The following is a 22620-nucleotide window of genomic DNA, read 5'->3' as shown; positions in this document are numbered from 1 at the left end:
TATTAATTACCTTTTAAGTAGATGTGTGTATTTTTATGAACTAAAGATGGTATTTTAAATAATTGTTCAAAATGCTGAACAATGAACATAAGCACATTCTCTAGTATTTTAAATAATAATTGAAAGTATCAGTGAAAATAACAGCACTGTATATTAGTTAAATTATAAAGTTGTGCTGTTTTAAAATGTAGTAACCCCCTTACATTTATAAAATGAAGCAAGCAGACAGGTTTGTTCTCCAAGTCACAAGTTAAATGGACATATCTGTTTTCTGTATCTCTGAAAGTTGGATAAAACACACCTGTATGGGTGAGCAGTTTAGGTAATGGGAAACTTTCTATTGTTCTCCCTTCTGGAAAACTTAAATTTAGAAAGAGTGTTTAAGGTAAATGGCTGTAGTCAGATCACATCAGGACAGTGGTGTATGCTTCTTACATTTCAAGCTGCACTGTGAAATCACTGACTCATCGATGGTCTTTTCTCTGTTATCATTATGAGTGTTTCCCTTCAATAATTTTGTTGTTATGTGCACAAATATGGCATCATTTAAACTTCTTTCATATGCATAGGTGTTGTCAGTGTTGTTACCTTTGCCAGTGAGGTCACCTGTACAGAAAAGAATAAAGGCCACTAGTTACTGTCAAAGCTGTGGCCTCCTTGCCAACATCAGAAACAGTTTTGCTTCATTCCTTTGATTCCTCTCAGCTCTTACCAGCTCGTTCCAGTCTTGGGGTACTGTCATCATCTTCCTTATTTTTGTGGAGAACTCTTGAGATTGTGAAGGATAGTGACAAGGGATGGATTTATTATTAAACAGGCGGATGACTGCCGTCTAAGCAAGTGGAGAAAAATCTGAGCAATAATTACACAGATACCTCTGCAGGTTGCCAGTGGGGTTTGCTGGATCTGGGCAACAGAAGTAAATCCTGTGCATGTGCATTTCTATTAGTTTGTCCTCATTTAGCTGCTACATTCCATAATATTCTTAAGACAGAGCAAGATTGTTCAAACCGCCAGCGAGCAAAATGGAAGCATACACATGTTGCTGCTTTACAAGGGCAGTTTCCATCAAGTCGGTTAAATGGATGGCTGTATGGGCAGTCTCAAGACAATTGCACTGATGTCCAGTCTCTGCCTATTTAGAACACTACCTGCAGGCTCACGATGAACAAAAAGTTCACTGAAAAGAGTAGTACAAGATCCAAAGGGGTATATGGAAACCGCAATGTGACTTAAGGTATATCCTTCCTTTTATTTTTTTTAAATATTCATATGGTATGCTTTGGCTCCTTTATTTCATAATAATTTCTTATTAAAAAAACAAGAGCATAAGCAAAAATGTGTGCCACTTAAATAATTTTTTCTTGTTTGTGTTCCTACTGGAAAGGTATTTTTACTTCAAAGTTGCCTCCTTGCTGACCTACTGTCTTAGCTAGAGAGAACTTGTTTGGCCAATGACCAGGGAAACAACTGGCCTGTGAACAAGTTATAATTAAGCACCAGGCTCAATGCTTAGGTTTGCCGAAATACCAGAAGGGGGCAAATGTTTAAATAGAGGTTGTCTAGTGGGGTGACAATTATAGGAGTCAACTATTAGGAGATAAAAGCAATATATTATATCATATATTACAGAATTAGGCTCCTTTATGGTTTGACTTTCTGCCTGGAAACCGCAATTCTTCGAGCTATGAGCCAGAGGACTTGGATACCTTGGACTGTCTGTGTCTTGTTTGGTTTGATCAGCAAGCTCCACGATTTCATCATCATTCTCCTCCTGCTCCTCACTATTATTAACACTGGTGGAGTCCTGATGGTGTTTTCAGTGAAATGTTTTGGTTGAGTGAAAAAGTCTGAACTTTACAATAGCTAAAGAGCTTCCTGAATGTCATAGAAGTTTTTATTAATTCCGTCTGAGTTTTCTTCTTTGGGCCACCTGTTTTGACCATGTGTTTGCTTGAAGAAAAACTTTGAAGTCTGGTAATTTCTTTGGCTAGAATTCAAGTGGATCTATGCATGTAACTCTTTCTAAAAATCAATGAAATCCAAAACTTTATAGGACTATTCTGAAGTGTGAGGTGTAACTGTTTAGCAATAACAAGTATGTTTATGATGGTTTATGATGAAATCCCAACAAGCTACATTCTGAAAATAGCATACTTGATTATACTCATCATTTAAAGGAAGAGCACAGGTTGTATCGGGATAACCAAAAACCAGCAGACTTATGAGTGAAGAGGGGAGCTGATTCAAGTAGCCAGGAAAATAATATCGGATTAATGATCATAATACTGGAAAGATGAAGGCAGGGGAGGAAGAAGAAAGAAGATCGCCATGACTACCAGGACTGACAGCACACTATATAGTTAGTCTCTGCTATGTTTTGTCTGGCATATTTTCACTTGATTGCTTAGCCCGTGGAGAATATTCAGTAAGATTTTATTCTTACTACATACTCACTACAGCCCTTAGAATTAGACTTCCACTCTGAATATTCAAGATGAAGTATTTCACGTTTGCCTTAAAGTTGGCTGAATCTTTATTTTCTGCATTATTTTTGTTTTGTTTTGTTTTAGTTTTAGAATATTAACAAAGTGAACAAAAAGAGATCAAGTGAAGGAGTACAGCTGAAACATGACCCACTATAATTCTTTTTGCTATATTTATCCAGTTCTGGTAAAAGTACATACATGCCCACATGTAGCTGTGCCCTCTCATCAGTAATTTTGTTTTGAACTTCTTTGCATAAAATATGTCCATTTACTTTTTTTTTCACTGCTCATCACTAATGATAACAAGCTTGAAAAATATAGGACTGTAATTTGTTGATATCAACACACTGCAAACTGAAAAGCAAATTAAGTACAAGTGATCATTCTCAGTAGTTAACTAAGGTTCATCATAAATGTAAGCCAGTAATAATAGATGTCCTGAAAATATGAAAAGGTAACTCAAAAATTTATTGGAATGCCATGAAGAGTTTTGTTCTTACACTGTAGAGTTAAGCAAAGCAGTAGAATGCATGTGATTGTAGGAGACCATAACGTACTGGACACGTTTAAAAAATCTCTTATATGATCTCCTACTCCTTTTGTAATATATTAGTAAACATATTGCTTTGCTGTGGAATGTAATTACGTACGGTATTCTGTGCCCAAAGGAACTGACAATTTTATTTCATGCCTGTTGTTAAGTTTTCAGTCTGCAAAGTCAACCCACAGTTTGTACTTAAGTGTTTACTAAATGAATACCAATTATTTTTTCTTCCTTATTGCTGGGACTCAGGCACTTCCACTCTAATGCACAGTATATTTAATTTTTCATATATATTGCAGAAATGTACAGCTTCCACAATCATAAAAAATATAGCCGTGTTTTTGCAAATGGGAGTTTATATTCAACTTTAAGCTTACGTTAGAGTTCCTTTATAAGTATACAGTTAGATATTTTACTGAGGTTAAGAGATTACAAAACTCAATATAATTTACTATTTTTAACTGTTTTTAGGAGAAGGTTTTGATTGCCAATGGAAGTACAGAACTCATTAATCAGAGTGCTGTTTATTTGGATTATACCCTAAAGAGTCTTTATTTACAGACTTCTAGTTTGTGGGGGAGAGGGAGAATGGAAAGCGATACCTGCTAACAGTGCTAGAAATACAAATTTATTGGAGCTGAGATACCATTTAGAGATTAATCTTTAACTCTCTCTGACATCAAGTTAACGTTTAATTGTTGTGACTAAATCAAATGATCGGCAGACCTCTATGTTTTGGTAAAGACTTTTGTTGAAGTCCACAAGCAATTATCAGAGATAATTTTACAAGATAAGTTTACAAGGAACATTTTTGTAATGAATCATACTTTTAATTCTTTACTTCCTTCGTTTAAGCTCAGTAAGTTATTTTGGCATGTGACAGCTCCGGCATGGGGGATGGGGCCCCTATTGCTAATGGAAAGAATATCACACACAGGTGAGTTAGAGGAATCCATGGACATTTGACTTTTACATGTATTTGTTTATCACCCAAATGTGATACTACGTTTGGATGACGGTCTACCCCTCTAGTCTTCACCTGTTTGAAAAACATCTGTCTAAACATTATAGTAATTTCTAATGGAATACCAAGTATACATAAGAAAAAAAGGAGAAATTTTTTTCTTTTAAAAATAATTGTAAATGCACTAAAATCCATCTTCATTTTAGATCATCTCATATCACATCCCTAGCTCTACCAAAGCCTCTGAGATGTCCTTTCAATATTCCATAAAGTTATGCCTAATACAAACAGAGTATAAGTGAATAATTCCCAGTGGCTGGTGCCAGCTTCTGCTAGTATGTCTAGTATGGCCAAAGTTGTATCAAAATCTTTTTTAACTCTTCACTTTCTGATTTGAGAAATATGAACTTTGCTTAACTTCACACCCTTAAAATACAGTTGGAATATGAAACAGACAATAGAAGTGAAAAAATCACTAAAGAGTTATGCTGATCACAAATCAGCATGATGAGTTACTGCTCATCAGAGAACCAGAATAACTGATGGCATCTAATAATACAGTTAAATGTGTTAGCATAAACCACCATAAACACCAAATTTTAGTAAAATAGTTTTTCTGCCTAATGAATCAGTCAATGAAAGATACTTTTTTTTTTTTTAAGTCTGCATGCTAATGACAACTTCATTTTTGAGCCAGGAGTTGTGAGTGATGATGGTTTGCTGCCAGGCATTGAATTTTAAATGGTGAAGTAACATCCTCAACATAATTAGTCATCCGTTGTTACACTTGGCATTCTATTTGCTACTGTCTAAAATGATATAACATTCTCAAAGACAGCATGCGAGTATCAGGTTTTTCTTTTTACTGCAAAGATAAAATGAAGCATGTGAAATGTAATACCTTCCTGTAATGAAAGAGGTGGAAGACAGAGGTTTTTAACACTTATTTTATATATCAAATTTCCCCTCTAAGGGGAACTTTACCTGCTTTTATTGAAGTCCTCCCAAAACCAAAGTAAAACCTAAGATTTCTTTTACCAATATGATGATACAGCATTTCACAGCCTGCAGACTCTGGTTGCATTCCAAATCGACTTTGATTCTAGCATCTTATTTTACCAAAGTTATTCTTGTCACCCCTGTTCTGAAGGTAACATGCGTATTTTGCATATGTATCATTTACATGTTCACACAAGATATCTACTGACAAGCCTGTGATTCAGCAGCAGATGTATGTGTGCATGTGTGTTTATAAACCAATGGAAAGCTTACTAGAGAACCCACATCCTAATAATTTGCATACCTGTGCATGCCTGTTGAGTTTACCTCCATCGCTCCCTGTGTCTCAATCCCCCAAGCCTTTTCTCTGACTGCATTTTTTCTGTGGATCTTTTCCAAGTGATGATACTTTTGAAGACGTACATATCTCAGATGCATATTGCACATATTAAAATATGGAAATTGATTTTTGGTAACGGAATATGGTATTCTATTTCTCTTTGACATTCCTTATTTGTCCTTGCTTTTTGGATAATCACTTCTAGATTTCCACCAAATCTCCCTTTATTATGTCATGGGGTTCACATGGCAATTACAAAATTATATGTTGTGGCCCCAGTTCTGTCCTTATGTACATCAATGTGACACAGAAAATCAAAGCAGACTTTGATAATTTAATTTTTAATTTTACTAAGACTTTAAATATTCCTTAGTGGCATTCTGTGTTGTGCTATGTTCCTGCAAAAGAACAAGGACAGGATTGCATTTAGATTAACTTTGAGGAATTTTATGTTTTGCTTTATAAGTGTTGGCAAGCCATAATTAGTTAATATTAGCAGTAGCTTGATTTTGGTTATCTCATCTCCCACAAAATTCAAAATATGATTGCTAAAGAAAGGATGCTATGGAGATGCAGTCTTTTAGAATTGTATTTCTAACAGTTCAAATGTTATATGACTCAAAATCATTTACTTATTTTCCTCCTTTCATAATGGTAATTGGTCTTTGCTGCCAGAACAACCTTTGCTTGTCATGGTATCTGGTAATATTATTACTGTATTACAAGATGTCATGATAATAAAAGCCGAAAAATTGTTCTCCCAATGGCATATTCAGAGTGCACAATGTTTTGCAAAATATTGTGTATCCCTCCCAAATATTCTCAATGCATCATTAATGAAAAGTTGTCCAGATTATTGTAAATATTAGCAGCATCTGAGAGACAGATATCAGCAGGTATCTGAGAGACATTTTTACATCATGTGAAACTTACTGGGGAAAATATTGGGAAAGAACCTGAGAGACATTTTATCTCCTTCTTGGGCAGGAGTTTGTCTTTGAACCTATTTTTACACTTTACTTAAATATGCATATTCTGATTACTGAATTTTCAGTACCTTCACATAGCAGAAAAAAATTATTAGAAGAGGATGATCACAAATGATTCACAGGATAGAGGCTGGAAATTTCAGAATGGAAAATAATTTAATGTCTATCTCTCACCAAGAGTAAAAGTCTTGCAAGCCATGCTGAAAATTCTTCCTAGTGTCAATTTAAAAATATTGATTTAAACAACACACTACTAGATTGTGAAATTGCCATTGCATTAATTGTCAAAGGATGACTTACCTGACCTATAATGTAATTACATACCATATGAAATATTAAAATATGATGTAGTACAACAATAGAGAACAAAAAATGTGGTAAATTTATTTTGTCTTTCAAATTTATTAAAATTTGACTTTGCCCACCTTTATCTAAATTCAGTTTGGAACTACAGATTTTCAGGTTAATAAATGATCTGCAACCTGTGCTAGAAAATCAGCAAAGCTTTGATTGTAACTTGAAAAGATCACAAGTACCTGAAGCCCTGACTCATCTTCCAGGCCAAAATAAAACAATAGAAATCTCTCAATAGATTGAACTCTCTTAGGGACATGGTTTAGTGGTGGACTTAGCACTACTAGGTTAACGGTTGAACTTATGATCTTAAAGATCTTTTCCAACCTAAATGATTCTATGATTCTATGCTCTCTAACTTTGTTCCACAGACCACAGTAAATAGGCTATTCAAATTATTATTAATTTCACTGGTCTCTGTGTCTAGTTTTAAATGTTCCATTACATCAGTTGCACAAAGAATTCCCTGCATGTAGCGTGGGAAAGATGCTGACCTAATTATTTTAGAAATAACTATGTAGAAACATCTAAAAAGATTAACAAAGGAAATATTATGTCACTACCAAATTAATAACTAAAATAGGTTGAAAATCACTGTATAATTATCTAGGTTTCCATAGAAACTATGTTTGATGGATAGCCAAAAAGACTTCTGATTGGACTTCCATACTTTTGCTCTCCCTATAATAAACAGGATTTCTGTTCTGCCTTTCACAAACAACTAACCAGTCTTTCCGTAGCATAAGTCCTTATCCTATACTCTTTAAGCAGCGCTCTAACAGCACTTGTCACCCATATGCTCTTTTAAGATCTGAACTCTTAAACTTAAACATGTGAAAATATTTTTAAAAATGTATTATGACAAATACCACACTATCAACCAAAGGAAACAAAAAGAAAACGTAATAAATTTATATATGGTAATATTTTTGTGTTGTCACAATACAATAGTTGCATAAAAATAAGCAAAGGCATTAATCCAAGAAACAAGTTGGGGGTTTTATTACATTTTGTCATTGTAATTTTTCATTACATGTTCTCATCAAGCCTTCTCAAAGGCTTTGGCCCTTAAGTACTAATAATACAGGTGTAAGCAAATGATCCCCAGTGCTAGCAAAGGTGAAAAAGGTGTGGCCCATCCCGTAAGTCCGTATTCCATTAGAAACAGTAGGAGTTTTATCTGAATTTGTGTTTCATTTAAATAATCTAGATTGACAACTATTTGTGGCAACGCTCTGTTTTCACATGCTTCTTATACAGCAGATTTTAGCAAAGCCACCTTAGAAATTCCTATACCTAAGAAAAGAAACTCTGTATGCAATACTTTTTTCTCCTACCAAAGTTGATGAAAATGTTGTCCTTGTGTTCATGCATCCAGTTTTCCCCAGAAGGCAATACTTTAGATAAACTTTAATTGAATTTATAGATTATTTGTTCGCAAATAGCAAATGGATATTTTAAGAAATGTTTTGTTATTGACCCTCCTGAGGCTTCACAACCTTTTTATTGTTCCATCACTTAAGGGAGTACTAAGGTAATGTCTGAAGTAGACCTCAGTTCTAATTGTATACACTCACAGGAAAACTACCCACGCATGCTGCCCTGCTTCCAGTAATTGAGAAGCAGGACAAGGGTAGGGTGGAAGTTGGTACAATGGATTTGGAAGGTACTACGTGTGCTACCTGGCCTACTTCTAGATCTATTTGTTTTATGTTTGGAGACCACTGCACAGGAATATTTCAAAACAGAAAATAGAGATCCTTTGTTTGAAACAAACAAATTCCTGACAAATCTGCTTTATTTCAGAGAAAGAAAAGCACAACTGTTATTATTTTAATACTTTGTGGGATTCTTGTAGTAGTTGAATAATTTATTCTGTATTATTTACAGTTACCTAGAACTTTCAGTTCATGTTCTATCATATTCTGGGTTTTAAATCCGGCAACTCCTGTTTAGTCCGTTAGATCCTGAGACTTCATGTGCTTTACCACTTTAGGATCATTGGATTTGATCAAACTAAATGACACAATTACAGTTTAATTTAGTGCTATTTTTGAATGCAGTAAATCTCTCTAAATCATAAACTGAGATTGGGCCTGAGCACTGAGAGTGCTGTACAACAAAACATAACATCACAGAAAGAACTGTAGACCCAAAAAACCACATTGTATTCTACATTACATAATCCACCAACACTCTTCAAGTTCATCCTACTTAATGCTAGGCATCTTTCTTGGAGAACTGCCATTGTAGGCTCCTGATACAATCAACACAGAAGGGCAGAGAAGCACAGACCTCCATGTGGTGATTTAGTTCCCTTCAGATCTGCACTGCATTCTGAGTTGTCTGTCTCTACTTATTGATAATAAAGGGAACTGGAGCACTGAGATGCCTTATTTTCTCTCGCATTACGTGGCATTAATCCTTTCTTGTTTGGTTGGGTTTTTTCTGTAACACAGTGTTCCAAATCTGAAGGTCTTGATTTGTCTTATTTGGACTAGATTGTTGCCTGGATTTGTTTTCATCCTTACAACCAACTTACTTGTGCTGTTTCCTCCAGATGAGAATTTTGAGTGTGTAATTGACATTGAGGCTACAGTATTGGCATAATACGTTTATTCTGTGAGGCAGTGTGTGGAAACATCCTAATTTTCTGTTGTTGAAAGCACTGAAGGGTAAAAAATGTTAAGATTGACCTCAGTGAGTTTTCAATGAAGACATAAGCACAGTTTGTGCAGGCTTCTTAGTATTCAGTATGAAAAAAATAAATGCCCAGCTCAAACAGTTTGTAGCCACCTTTTTCACAAGCTAATCATTCTGCACTGGTGATATATGACTAATACTGATCTAAAAAGCAAAATAAGCCCTAATAGATGATTCACTGTGTCACAGAAAGATGCCTGAAATAGTAATTCACTGTTATTTGTCTTCTTGTACAGTTTACAGAAATAATTAGTATTCCACTTGACAAACAAGTGCAAATATCCATTAGCTAAATGACACAACACGTACTTTGACTAGGTCTGTAACTTTCACTAGAACGCTATCAATAGTAACTGCTGAACAGTGTCATACAGGAGTACACATCTTTTAGTATACGTATAATTGCTCTGCTTAGGAGGCCACTGAGGTATTTAAAGAAAAAAAATATTGGATAGCCTAATCTGTCTTTGAAATCAGAAGAAAAGAGAAAAAAAAATCCTTGTATGTAATGTGTAAGCTACAGATACATGGAGTTGGTCTTATGAATTTATTGATGTGCAAATGAGTTCTACCCTCAGATCCATAAACAATTATCATCAAAAATCAGAGTGGAATAGAGCAAAAAATTTGTTATGTGATTACTGTTTGTTCTGTAATACTGTTGAAAATTGTCAACTGTATACAAAAATAACCGAAGGAGGCTATTCCCACTATATTCTGAGTGCAAAGGACAGCTTGAATAATGTATCTAAAATTTTGAGATTAGCCAATTAGATGTAAACGTGAGATTATTTATTTTTTTAACTTTTCATCTGAAAGCTTACACCTGAGTTATAAGACATAAGTTGGAATGAGTCTACATGTGTAACCACCACTTGTAAGATTCCATTGTGGAGATGTAACTGATGGGTTTGCTGATGATGCATGAGGCAGAATTTAATTAATTTTCTGTGGGTTTTCTGCTAGCTGTGGCAGAAGTTATCTTGAAAATACTCATTATGTGCAGACAGGAGCAGAGTTGATGAGGAAGAGCTCCTTTTATGCATTTATAATTTTTTTAAAATGTTTTCTATAAATATGCTGTTTTCTTGCAGCTATTGTATGTAATATAGATCCCTCAAACTGATCTTTAAAGTAAATTTCTGTTGAGAAAGATGACCAGTCAAATGGTAACAAATGCAATGCTGTTGTCTACATACTAGAAGAACAAGTAAAAATGTACTGGGCTTAGACATACCAAATTTTCTCCCTCCATTGTAAACCATCAGGAGACCAGGAGGTCCAGCCAGGTTCTTCCCCAGGGTCCTGGGTGTGCTGAGGCATTTCTAAGTGACTGGGACTGAACAGTTCCTCCACATTTAAGAGAGCATAATTTCAGTTACGGCTGGACAGATAGATGGCAGAGGCACGTTCCTGCTCACTGAACTTGCATCCTTACAAAGATCAGACATAAGTATCTTCTGATATAAATATCCTCTTATTCTGTAAACACTCGAGCTTTCAGAAAAGATCCTATAATATACATTCTGCAGCAAAGTTATACTTTCAGAATTATCAGTGGAGACATGTCAGCTCCAATATGCTTGTACATATCCAGCTATTTTGTACTCTGTACAAAACTACAGGTTTCTGTTATTGCACAAGGAAGTAAAGAAAGCATCTCTTTCGCACCTCAGCAAAAACCTACTTTTAAATATGTTAAAAATATACCTAAAATTCTGAAAAAAAAATATTAAGGAGCATATCTTTTAGATATGAACTAATTGCTGGAAAGTAGTTATGTTTCAGCATTTATTTGTTTTAAACTTTCTCACAGAAATGACCATAAAATACTTACAAAAGGTTTCAGTCTCACTTGAAGCAGTAAGAAAGCACTTTTGCTGCACTTCCTCAGTGCACCAGTCTAACTGAACTGGTAAAAAATGGAAGCAGAAAGAGGAGTCTTTCTGGGCTTAATACCATTTTGGACTTCTTATAAAATGGTGTCATCCCCATACAAAGCTATGTGTCCCCTCTTTCTCTGTGTCTGATATAAAAGCATGGTTTTAAACAGAACCCTGTGTTGTAAAGTTATATTGACTTCAGAAGTGCTAAGCCAATGTTCCTATTGAAGCAGATGGTAAAAGCAAGCCTGCCAACCAGGAACTAAGAAGGGCTGTGGTGTTACAATCTAATCCATACGGTGCCTGAAAGTCTTTATCTCATTAACCTTAAAGGTTGGCAGGGAGGCATGGTGAGGGCAGTTATCAGCAGCTCCAAAAGCACAGCATGAGCATGTCCCCATGATATTGAATATAGTCTAAGGGGAAAAGTGCTCTGAAACTGTAAGCACTGTATTCAAGCAACTAATCTAGGCTTATTAATTTTGCATTACTGAAGCTATAGTACTTCATGGACCAAAGCAGTATCTCTAAATGTAACCAAAAAATTGTTATGAAAACAGAGCCGTGCTAGCTCAAAATTTTTTTGTGTTGTGCTCCATTACATGTATGGATAAGTCTAGCACTGGCTCCCATGTGTGTTTGGGGGGAATACACTTGGTTACTGCTTGCTGTTGCAAAAAATGTGATAGATCAGCCTTGCGAAAGTCATCCTTAAGTGGACAGATTCCAGAAATGAACTTTGTTCAGCATGAAGAAACTCACGTAAGAGCTAAATGATGTCTCTTAAGATGAAACGCTGTCTCAAATTCAGCATAGGTGTAACATAATCAAAGACATTAAGCTAATTCATTTTGACTGTCTATAGAGAATTTCTTAGATATTTTAAAAATATACTCTGTAATATAAAATCATACATAGATGGGTAAAAAAGTGTAAAAATGCCATTATGTGTGTTCATGTAAGCAATAGTAACAACTGCCTAAACAGAACTCCAGTCTTGGGCAAGCTGCAGATGCCTGAACAAATATTCTTAGTCATTCTAAAAGTGCTTCATTTCCTTAGTTATTGCATTACGGGGTGTTTTCATCCTATTTAGCTTATTTTGCACTCTAGCAGGGTCAACACTAGGTCAGTATATAATGATCTATAATGAGCTGGTATCTGCAGCTGTTAAGACCAGACATAATTACTCTAAGTGAGCTTGCCATTTTCTGCATGTTTTACTATCAGTTATCAAAATGCCTGGTGGTGAGCATGGTGTTCTGTTTAGCTGCAGCTTCTATACCTTATTCAACCAGGGATCATCACAGTGAGTTCTTAGGAAACATTCTTGTTACTAGCTTACTTCAGTGAGAACTGAATACGCATTTTGTTCAGCAGTTCAGTAAAATATTAAAGTAGGTTAGTAAAAAAGGTGAAGGCATATTTACTCAAAAGCGCTTGGTATTGTAAAAAAATTAAAAAGCAAAATTGGAGCCAATTAAAAATGTTAGTGCTACAGTGACAAAATTTTATGCATTCTGGTTCAAATATTGTAGTCATTATTCATATAAAATTTCCTCTTAAAGGACCATAATATTCAATGGGAAATTGAATCTCACAAAAATTCATTACTGTTTAGAACTGGCAGCATTTGTCATTATGCAGTTGTGTGGCCATAAGACAAAGGGTAAAATTGGACCATTTGTTTCGCCACTGGCTCAAACAAACCCTTCTTGAATAAAGGACAGAGAGGGACAAGACTGGAAAAGGCCATGTGGTATTTTACACTGTTATTACCAAAAGGGTTAGGCAGCACATAACAGTGGCTATTAGAAAAACAAGCTAGAGAAATAAAGTAAGAGAAAATCAAATCACTGTCTCCAAAATGCCAGACCAAACTTTATCAGTGTGCTGACCCAAAGGCACCCTGTCTGGCAAAATAAATACAGGTGATGTAGCCTTTCCACACAGAATCATCTTCTCCGTTTACTGCCCTTTGTACACTGTCTTGTAACACACGCATTCTTCCTCTACGATTTGATTTGCCATATATGATATTCACTTCTCAGGCACTCCTGCTGGGAAAATTCTGTATGTTAAGTAAGCTACCAAGCTACATTATAACAACTATCCATTTATGTAAACATAAGTATGACCATACTGGGTGAGACCAAAGACTCACGTAGTCTATTTTATCTGTCTCTAGCCCTGGTCAACAGCAGATCCCTAAGGCATATGATAAAAATGGTGCAATCAAGTGGTGTTTCCTGTGGATCTTTTCCTAGCCGCCAATAATCTGCAGCTCATTAATTTCATTAACCAAGTACGTTTATATTTAATGCCCTCAATGCCCCTTTTTCTCCATGCCTCCCAAACTCCTGTAAATTTAAGTTTTCAAGGTCTTGCAGCAAAAAGTTCTTCAGAGTAACACACTTTGGTTGTTTGAACCTACCATCCACTACTTTCTGTAATCTAGATTAATAAAATCTACATTTTTGGTAATCTAGATTATTAACAGCTGTCCCCTGTACTCCTTATGGAAACTTGACTTGGTCATCAGAATGATAGGGCTGAGATCTTCCCTGTTTTCCTCTTGTCTGTCCCACCAGTCAGAGGGAGGTGACCTTAGTATGGGTACTTCTGTTGGTACTCTTCAAATTTGAGTGACTTTTCTGCTGAGATTGCATTCTTGGTACATATGTAAATTTTCCCCCACTCCTTTCTCCTGTGTTTTTGCATCATCAGTATTTCTTTCCTTAGAGTGAGAATGATTCCCTTTCCCACGTGTATCAGGACCCCAGCAGTACCAGGTGCTGGTCAGCACTTTCACTGCAAGTATATTACTCTTTTTATTTCAATGCAAGTATATTACTCTTTTTATTTCAATGCATGATTTTGACAATGCTTGTTTTATCACCATGTAGTAAAGAAAGAGAAGCCAATATATATAATAAAAACAAAGGGGTTTTGGTCACTTACCAAGTGAAGATAAGACATAGTAAGGTAGATATTAAAATGAGGACTTGGTTAAACATTGCAGACTGTGTGCGTTGGATGGCTCTGTGAAGATCATTCTATATTAATGGAAAATAGGTGTTATTTTTGGTTTTGAATTAATAAGGCATGAGCTGATTCTATAGAGGAATTATATAGTGCCCTGATAAAATTCAGTCATTCAAATGCACTTAGATTTTGCTGATCACATAGAAGAGCCAGCTGTGATTCTGTGATTATTTAACTAGTTCTTTGTTCATTCTGGCACAATTCTGATACTATTGCAAGCTGCCTTAAGGTCTGTCTGCTCATGTCTAGCTTACAAATTACAAGCTGCAAGAACCAATTAAGGCATAGCAGTTGAGTTCCCTGCAATTGTGTATGAATGGAAGAGTAGCAAAAGAACCAGTCATTCCAACTTTCCCTTACTGGCACAGTAACAATTTATACTAATTGAGATTTCACTTGATGTCTTAATATTTTCTAATTTTGATTCAGAAAGCAGTTTAGCAATGCTTGACCATTTGTATAATCTAAATACAGATCTGGTTAGTTTCCTATTAAAGTTGGACAGTGGACTGTACTGCCAACATCCCACTAAAGACAGTATACTAAAAAAATAGAAACTCTAAAATGGTTATTTCCTTTGTCATACTTACAATCATATTCTCTAAAGCATGCTTTGCCAGCCAACAATTTAAAAATACAGGAATAAACAGGTTTCTTAGGACCGGCCAGAAAATCTGAAAGAAAAATTAACAAATTCATTAAAAGCTCTTCTCTTCAAGAACAGAGCTTTTCTATTGAAGCAGCAATGAAACACTTGGGAAAAATACTTATTATTAATGTGTTTCTAGCGTGAGATATGGCTTTAAATAACACTTTTTCTTCCTTTGTGATGAACTATATGTAAGATAATTTGATAAAATAAGGACAGTCAATTTTCAGTGCAGACACCAGAGATTCTTAGATTTTTACATCTAGCTGGTTTATTTTATTGATTGTGCTGTAGTTGGAGTTAGAGCGTTTTGGCTTTGTTTGTCCCCTATCGGGGAGGAAGGGGAAAGTGATCTGTATGTATTATTACTTCATTCTAGTAGCAGACTACCTTCTTGTTGTTGACAAATTTCTGTTCTCACAAGCACAAATTTGTCATCCACATAAGATTCAAATTTACTTCAAACAAAATGAGTATTTGTGCAGCTATAGAAGTGCAATGTGCAAATGTATTAATTCAAATATGTTTACCGTGATGATGAAAGGGACAGCATTAATTATTTCCAGGAGAAAGGGTATTCTCAGAATTTGTTCCCAGATATTTCCCTTCAAAGAAAAGGAAAAAAAACCACCATGTCACAGTAGGCTTACATATAGTTCCGATGAGAAATATACATGATATTCCAATGCCACATATGGAGTCTCTCCCACTAGCTGAATTTCAGGAAGATCATTCATCTCAGATTTAAACACATATGTCAAATATGAATATAGAATATAGGCCACTCTGGCCTATTTTTCTTACTGTTTATCATAATGTACCTCACAGGTAAAAATACATACTTTTAAGTCGATATTTTTACTAGAGCAGTTCTCTGTTTCCATATATTTCCTTGCTATGACCTAGTTAGTAGGACAGCTCAAATGAAGAATTCTAGTTGCATTAACTAGTCAACTCATTCTCTCAACTAATGAAGAGCTTCATTAAATTAAGTTTTCTTTTTTTTCAGAGAATAATATGCTCCTGTTTTCTTCTATTGTATTTTTAGGTACCTTGGAATCATACACAGACATCTTGTCTCTGCTTTTTTGTTCTTCAAAAGTTAGTTTACTTTCATTTTTACATGCACACTTACACACAGATAAGCACATGAGGTTCCTGTCCTAAGGGATTTATCTTTTTAATAATTCTCATTTTTTGGTGACTCTTCATACAAGTAACAGACTACCCTGCTGGCAAATTATTTTATCTGCAACTATTTCTACTTCTTTTTCTTAGAAGCCTCTAAATCTTTAAAATCAGAGGTCTGGATATTTCTCTTCATTAATTCTAATCCTGCTATTAAGATATTAACTTATTAAGAAATAAGTATTAAAAAGAGGAATGAAATTAAGTTAGATAGCAGTATTCTATAGTGCATCCTTCCTTCCTTTGCATTGATCTTCTTTTATCTTTACTTTGTATTTTCCCAACTGTTTTGGAGAGAGAAGTAAGGAAGACAATCTATTGTTTAATGTTTGAATTAGGACTACAAGATCAAAGTTCTGTATTTCTGCCACAAACAATTCAGTACACTTCAGGGCTTTTTGGAACTTGATCTTGCTTACATGACATTAGAGGTCTTCCCACATATTTCAATGAAAGTGGTACTGATCTTTTAATCTGCTTACTGCTAGCTACAGGATGGGGATAATACTACTTCTTTTCCACATCTGAGCAGTGACTGACTGTGAATGATTAAATGTTGGGATGAAAATCCACACATTTAAAAAATAAGGTATTTAAAATTCAGTGACTTACAGCTTTACTAACTCTGTATATCAAGACTCCATCATAGGTAATGCAATAACAATGTAGCATATATCATGGCAATATTACAAGAATTCGCAGTACAGCATTATATTTTCAATCGCAATGACATATTAATCTTTCCTGTTAAAATAACCACCTGATATATCCACTGAAAATTAAATATGAGCTCCATAGCATATAAAATTCTTTTTCTATTTTTAACTTTTCACATCTGCAAGCCACTGTACTTATGGGGCAGGGATTATTGTCTTCCATGTAATTGTAATTGGTGGGAGTTAGATATACTTGAATAATCTTAAATATTTTATGCGATAAGCAGCCCTGTAAACAGAAGTGAAATTATGAGACTGTAAACTGAGGTTTTATTTGTAGGAATAATAAAATCAAAAGAAAATTTTATTTTCCCAACTGACCTATTCTGTGTTTTCACTAATTTCCTCATTTTTAATGTTAAGAGCTTTCTTTTCTGCATTATAGAAAACAAATGTCACATAATTTACTTGTGCAGGCAAAATACCTGTGCAGGTGTGCTCCAGGTACTTAGCGATGCATGCAACTGTAAGATTCTGGCTTCCACATACAAATGCATCGTGTCTTCTGCAAAACTGCCTTTTGCAGTGAGAACGTATGGTACTGATAAAAGCAGCTAAAACTGCCTGCGCGCCAGTGATATAGTAGGATTGCCAGATGTCTGTGACGAGTTTTGGCAATGAGAATTTCTAATGTAGACATCTTTCAGAATTTTGGCCAAGGGCAAACCCTCATGTAATGGGTTAAGCTGTGAAAATGCAGATTGTAAAACATTCGTTCTTGGATCCAAGTTATCAGCAGTGTAATACAGTGCTACATTCTTTGCATTCCTCCCCATATAAAAGGAATAAAAAAATGCAAATTCACTGTATCCTAGTAGCATGATATACTATTATGTCCTCACTATTCTGCATGTTGAATCATTTCTCATATGTCATCAACCAAGTATCAGAAAGGTAAATTCCTTGGAGTACTCTCTCTCAAATGACTTCTTTATTTATTTTACAGGTTATTTGTGAAATCCTAGCAATGTGCACACAAATGCAAATACAATCATCTTTTTCTTGTTGTTTTCTTTCTGGCTCATCCTCTGACTTGTGCCTAAATTGTAAAAGCTTTGGAAATGTTGGCATGAAATAAGTAATCTGTCACAGATTTACATGAACCAAGACTCCTTTGGTCATCCTGGCTGTGCAGAAAGGCCTTACAGTGAGTGAAATAACAACCTTCTTGGCTTCCTGAGACCGGTGTAAAACTGGGATAAATGGCTCTATCATGATGTTTCCAGATCGTAACTAAGAGGACAAGACCAGAGGGAAGGAGGTGTTTGCATCAGGTGGATTGCCAAAGTGCATTTCAGTACTATTATTCTTCCTTACAGTACTCTTGTTCCCTTATGGGGGGTGGAAATATAGCCGTCATAAAATTGCCTCAACTTCTGTGACAGGTATATGCAGCAAATCAGGATAGTAGAGCTTTATACCCATCACACGCTAATAAGTAACTTCTCATGGGAGCTGACTTGCCAATATTTCTTTCATCTTCTGTACTCACATAAATTGATGCAGACTACAAGCAGAATGGGTAGGGATAAAATGCTGCCCAATAAACTGAGGAACAGTATAAATTGTGATTGCTCTTTATTGTTTTGGCACTACATGAGCTAATTTTGGATTGTTTCTGCTTATAATTGATTTGCATCTGTAACCCCCAACACCTAAATAGTATATGCTACTTACAAGGATTAAGAAGAATAATTTTTAGACAGTAGACAGTTTTAAGCCTCTTAGCATTATTGGGCGCTAAGGAAAACATTTATGCCGTAATCACTTGATAAGCAGACTAAAGTACAACTCTCTAACTTCAGTGGTGGCTCTGATAGCTACTGAATGTCAGTAATTAAAAAATTTTTAAAAAAAGTCCTCCAAGATATTTTCAGCTTTAGAAACGAAATCTTTTCATATTTACTTTGATAAATGGTTTCAGTATTTTTCTCCTGACGATAATAAAAATGCAAAGTACCTAAAACTCACTAGAATAGCACATAACAAAATGTAACGAAGAAAATTGAATAAAAATATTAGGAAAATATTACTTTTTAAGAAGAATGCAAACACAAAAATATTGTATTCACATCAGATGATTTCAAGGCATTTGCAAAGATGTTCCAATAGCATCAGAGAGATGGATAACACAAGTATGTAGGTATCCATAATTTAAAAAAAAAAAAAAAAAAAAAAGAAGTACTGTCTTGGCCTAGTTTTCTGGTGTGCAGTTTTAGAGGCCTAAAACTTGAGCTATAGATACTGAGCAGCTACGGCTTTGATATCAATGAAAATCCTGTCCATTGCATTATGGATAGACATATAAAACTGCACTTGAAAAATCAGTATCCAAAAATCAAGGTCACTTTTGAGAATATGTTTTCAAATTACAGTGTGCCAGTGGACAATGGAAAAAAATGGAAATTTCATTTCAGGCTTCCACTCTCTAGATATTACTGTTTGCTAATAAATTTGGGAAACATGGGCTGCTTGTGACCATATGCTGTCCTTTACATGTGTGTTTTTCTCAACTTCCTGCTTGTACATCAGTGTGGGCACAAATGCAGGCACATGAATTTTACATTAAAACATTTAACTCAGTTACTTTTTGTGATGAATTATGCCTAAAAGTAAGTAAAAGTACTTACCTTGTAGCTTAGATAACTCAGCAGCAGAGTTTCAAAGAGACTTATTAAAGCCACAGAAACCTTAAATGATAAAATATGTGTATTAATACTGGCTTCTAAAGAATATATGACATTAAGCATTATAATGGAAAGTAAAAGATAATAAAAAACAGCTTTTCCATGCATCCTCTGAATCCATCTCAGCTAACAGCATTTAGCATGAAGCTTAAATATTGTTATTTTCCTGACTAAAGCACAGGCTATGACTTGAGTCTCATTATTCTTTTCCAAGTATAACACTCCAGAGAGCCTGCAGGGTGGTCTTTCCATGGTTTTTAGACAGCTCCATACACAGTCTGCCAGATTGTTTCTCAAGTTTCAGTTGTCTGTTCCTAAAATGTACCGACATCTTTTCACAAGACAGAGAGAGGACAAAGCTGTAAGTAATGGAAACTAACCAGCTCTTTACTTTTCTGTACAGATGTTAGGAATGTGTAGAAAAACAAACACTTTTTTTACTGCGTATAATTCAGAAAGTTGAAAACAGCAAAAAACGATACAGATGAATCATTATTTATTTTAATATTTAAATGCAACTGAGCTCAATTTACCAGCCTTCACTTAGATTATATGTAGTTAGTGTATGTATTATGTAATTTTAAAGTATTTAAATAGTCAAATATCAAAATAGTAAAAATATACTTAAACTTTATACATATTAAATAACCACAAAACTTACTTAAATCCTTTGCATAGCAAATATTTGTATTTTAATGTATATTGTGGTAATATTCTATCAAGAAGATGTACAAATTCAGCTGGAGCCTGAAGTCAGACAAGCCTCATGATTCCTAATTTTAAACTACTGCTCACTACTACTGAAAACTGAGAAGAGTGCACTATTTGCACTCACAATATCATTAACTAGAATTAAAAGAGATGTAATGAATGGGAAAATTATTAAAATACACAATCAAAATACAGTATCAGTTTCTCCAAATAAGTATTACTGTTTTATATAAACTCAGGTTGTATCTCAAATAAAAATAAATCTTTGTTTGGAACTATTGTATATATCCTACTGTGAATGCACATGTATGTACACATGTATACAGATACACATATGTATAAATTCCTGTGTTTATCAAATGAACTTATCAGAATAAGACTGTAACCATAAGCAAATAAATCTCTCAGTATTTTTTAATTAAATTCAATACAGTAATCTGAATGTCTAGGTCAAAATTTATTCAAACTATACATACTCTGAGCAAGGAATTGAAAAGGATTTTCATCAAGGGATTCTTCCCCTAGTAAAACCGTTTATTACATAGAGGTACAAACCATTGTAATGGCATTGCACTAAACATGGTGCAAGAATATAATGGTATAACCATTCTGGAAGCTTAAGGAATTCTTACTAGAAAAACACATTTCACAGGGAGAATTCCCACAGCACTGTCCACAAGTAAAAAAGTGTTCCTAAAATAAGCTGAACGACAAACTTCAAAAGATCTCTAAGACTCACAAAGCACTGATGTAGTGCATCTTTTGTGACATACTCTTCTAAACAAGTAGGCTTCTGTATTATGAAGTAACTTTAGCTTTCTAGTGTATTCAACAAGAAAGCCCACGAAGCATGTCAAAAGCTAGTCATAAACAATTATGAAATTTAAACTCATCATTAGAGCAAACAGTGACTACTTGACTCAACAGAGCTTGATAATTCTGAGAGAAAAGGCTATCTAATTTTACAATATTTTGTTATAAGCTTTAATATTTTATAAATGTCTTGTAAAGCCATATAAATTCAAATCAGCTCAGCTCAGCTTATCTTTATGCTTTTGTTGTACTTGGTCATCAAGTAGATTTCTTTGTTAATATCAACTTTTCCAACTATCCTTTAACATCACTAAAATGCTATAAATCAATATTGCCTACAGTTAGTAAATGGAAATAGTTAAATTGGCCATTTACAAATTACCTGTAATCCCCATAAAGGCAAGCTTCGATTCACCCAAATAATAGGAGACCTGTTCATTATAATAAGAAAATTAATATGAAATTAATCAAAATCTGTTTAGTGTTTTGAACAAAATCAAGAGAAAAAAAAATTGTACATGTGAATGGAAATTAGAGCAGCCTTATTTTTTTAAAAAATTCTCATTAATAAAAATTTTAAATCAGTAGTTGTCTATTGAGTATTGACACTGCTTGTATTTCTAATGCAGATTCTAATCCAGATTTCAATCACTGAGTTCCCATGGGAGTAATCCAACACCCAGTGACACCAAAATCTTGTATTGGCTTCAGTGGCTGCTAGTTCATCCCCTATGATTCCAGAAAGAATAAATCAATTTGAGCTTTTGATTCTAGAGATGCAGAGGAATAATTATTTCTGGTAGGAAAAAGAAACTTGCCAATTCTTTTGTGTGAACTTTTTACTATCTGTATAATGATATAAATGGCATCTAACTCATAGTGGCTGTCATATCTTGGAAAAATCTCATGTTACCTTAGTATTTACTAAACTCAATGATAATAGGCACTTGATACAGTAGTAATGGAATCTGGCACACTCAATGGCACAGTAGTTTACTGTTAGTCATTTACTGCTAGTCATAATCATTTTTTAAATAAGAGCATCCATTTTTTTCAGTAAGATACAAGCATTGATGGAATTCAGATCTTACAAGGGCATCCAATCCAGCAGTTTACTTACGCAATCAGAGAAACAATTAAAATACTAAAGGCACTTCTGAATATTCAGGAACACTGAGGTAATTGCTTGAGAGTTATGGAAACATCACTGTTATATGTTAAAATGTCACCATTCCAGATGGAAATGGATTTGTCTTCCTGTTTCCCTCCCCTTCCCACCATTATGTGGACTTTTGGTTTGCTTTTTTAAATTAGGAACTCACCAATCAATCGTTCCTGGTGTATAGTTTTGATTGGAACAACTCCGGCTTAATTCCTTACTGATAGTTGTCATCCCATCCATGCAAAGTCCATTTTCATTAGCAAACGTACATGGGAACACAATCATAAAAACATACGGGAGGAAAGGGATATCAATTACATTATTAAGTGTTCTATAAAATGCATGCAATAGTTTGAAACCCTAGGCAGTGGATATAGACATTTC

General features: G+C 34.7%; 1 protein-coding gene across 4 annotated transcripts in view; it reads right to left on the bottom strand.

Moving 5' to 3' along the window:
• Nucleotides 1-22620, bottom strand: part of KCNT2 (potassium sodium-activated channel subfamily T member 2) — a gene marked incomplete at both ends in the record, with an annotated part of 153843 nt that overhangs the window by 81636 nt on the left and 49587 nt on the right. For 3 of the 4 annotated variants that reach the window (XM_082314690.1, XM_082314691.1, XM_082314692.1), the window contains 5 exons: nt 14227-14321; nt 14901-14984; nt 15490-15564; nt 19494-19553; nt 21457-21505. In XM_082314690.1, the coding sequence (XP_082170816.1) occupies nt 14227-14321; nt 14901-14984; nt 15490-15564; nt 19494-19553; nt 21457-21505 (363 nt within the window). Of the gene's footprint in view, nt 1-14226; nt 14322-14900; nt 14985-15489; nt 15565-19493; nt 19554-21456; nt 21506-22396; nt 22454-22620 lie in introns of all 4 variants that reach the window. The other variant, XM_082314689.1, reaches the window with a different exon arrangement.

This window comes from Platalea leucorodia (assembly GCF_965183815.1).
Source record: "Platalea leucorodia genome assembly, chromosome: 5".
In the NCBI taxonomy this organism is placed as follows: Eukaryota; Metazoa; Chordata; class Aves; order Pelecaniformes; family Threskiornithidae; genus Platalea; species Platalea leucorodia.
The sequence above is the reverse complement of the archived record's forward strand: the minus strand, read 5'-3'. Positions and strand labels throughout refer to the sequence as shown.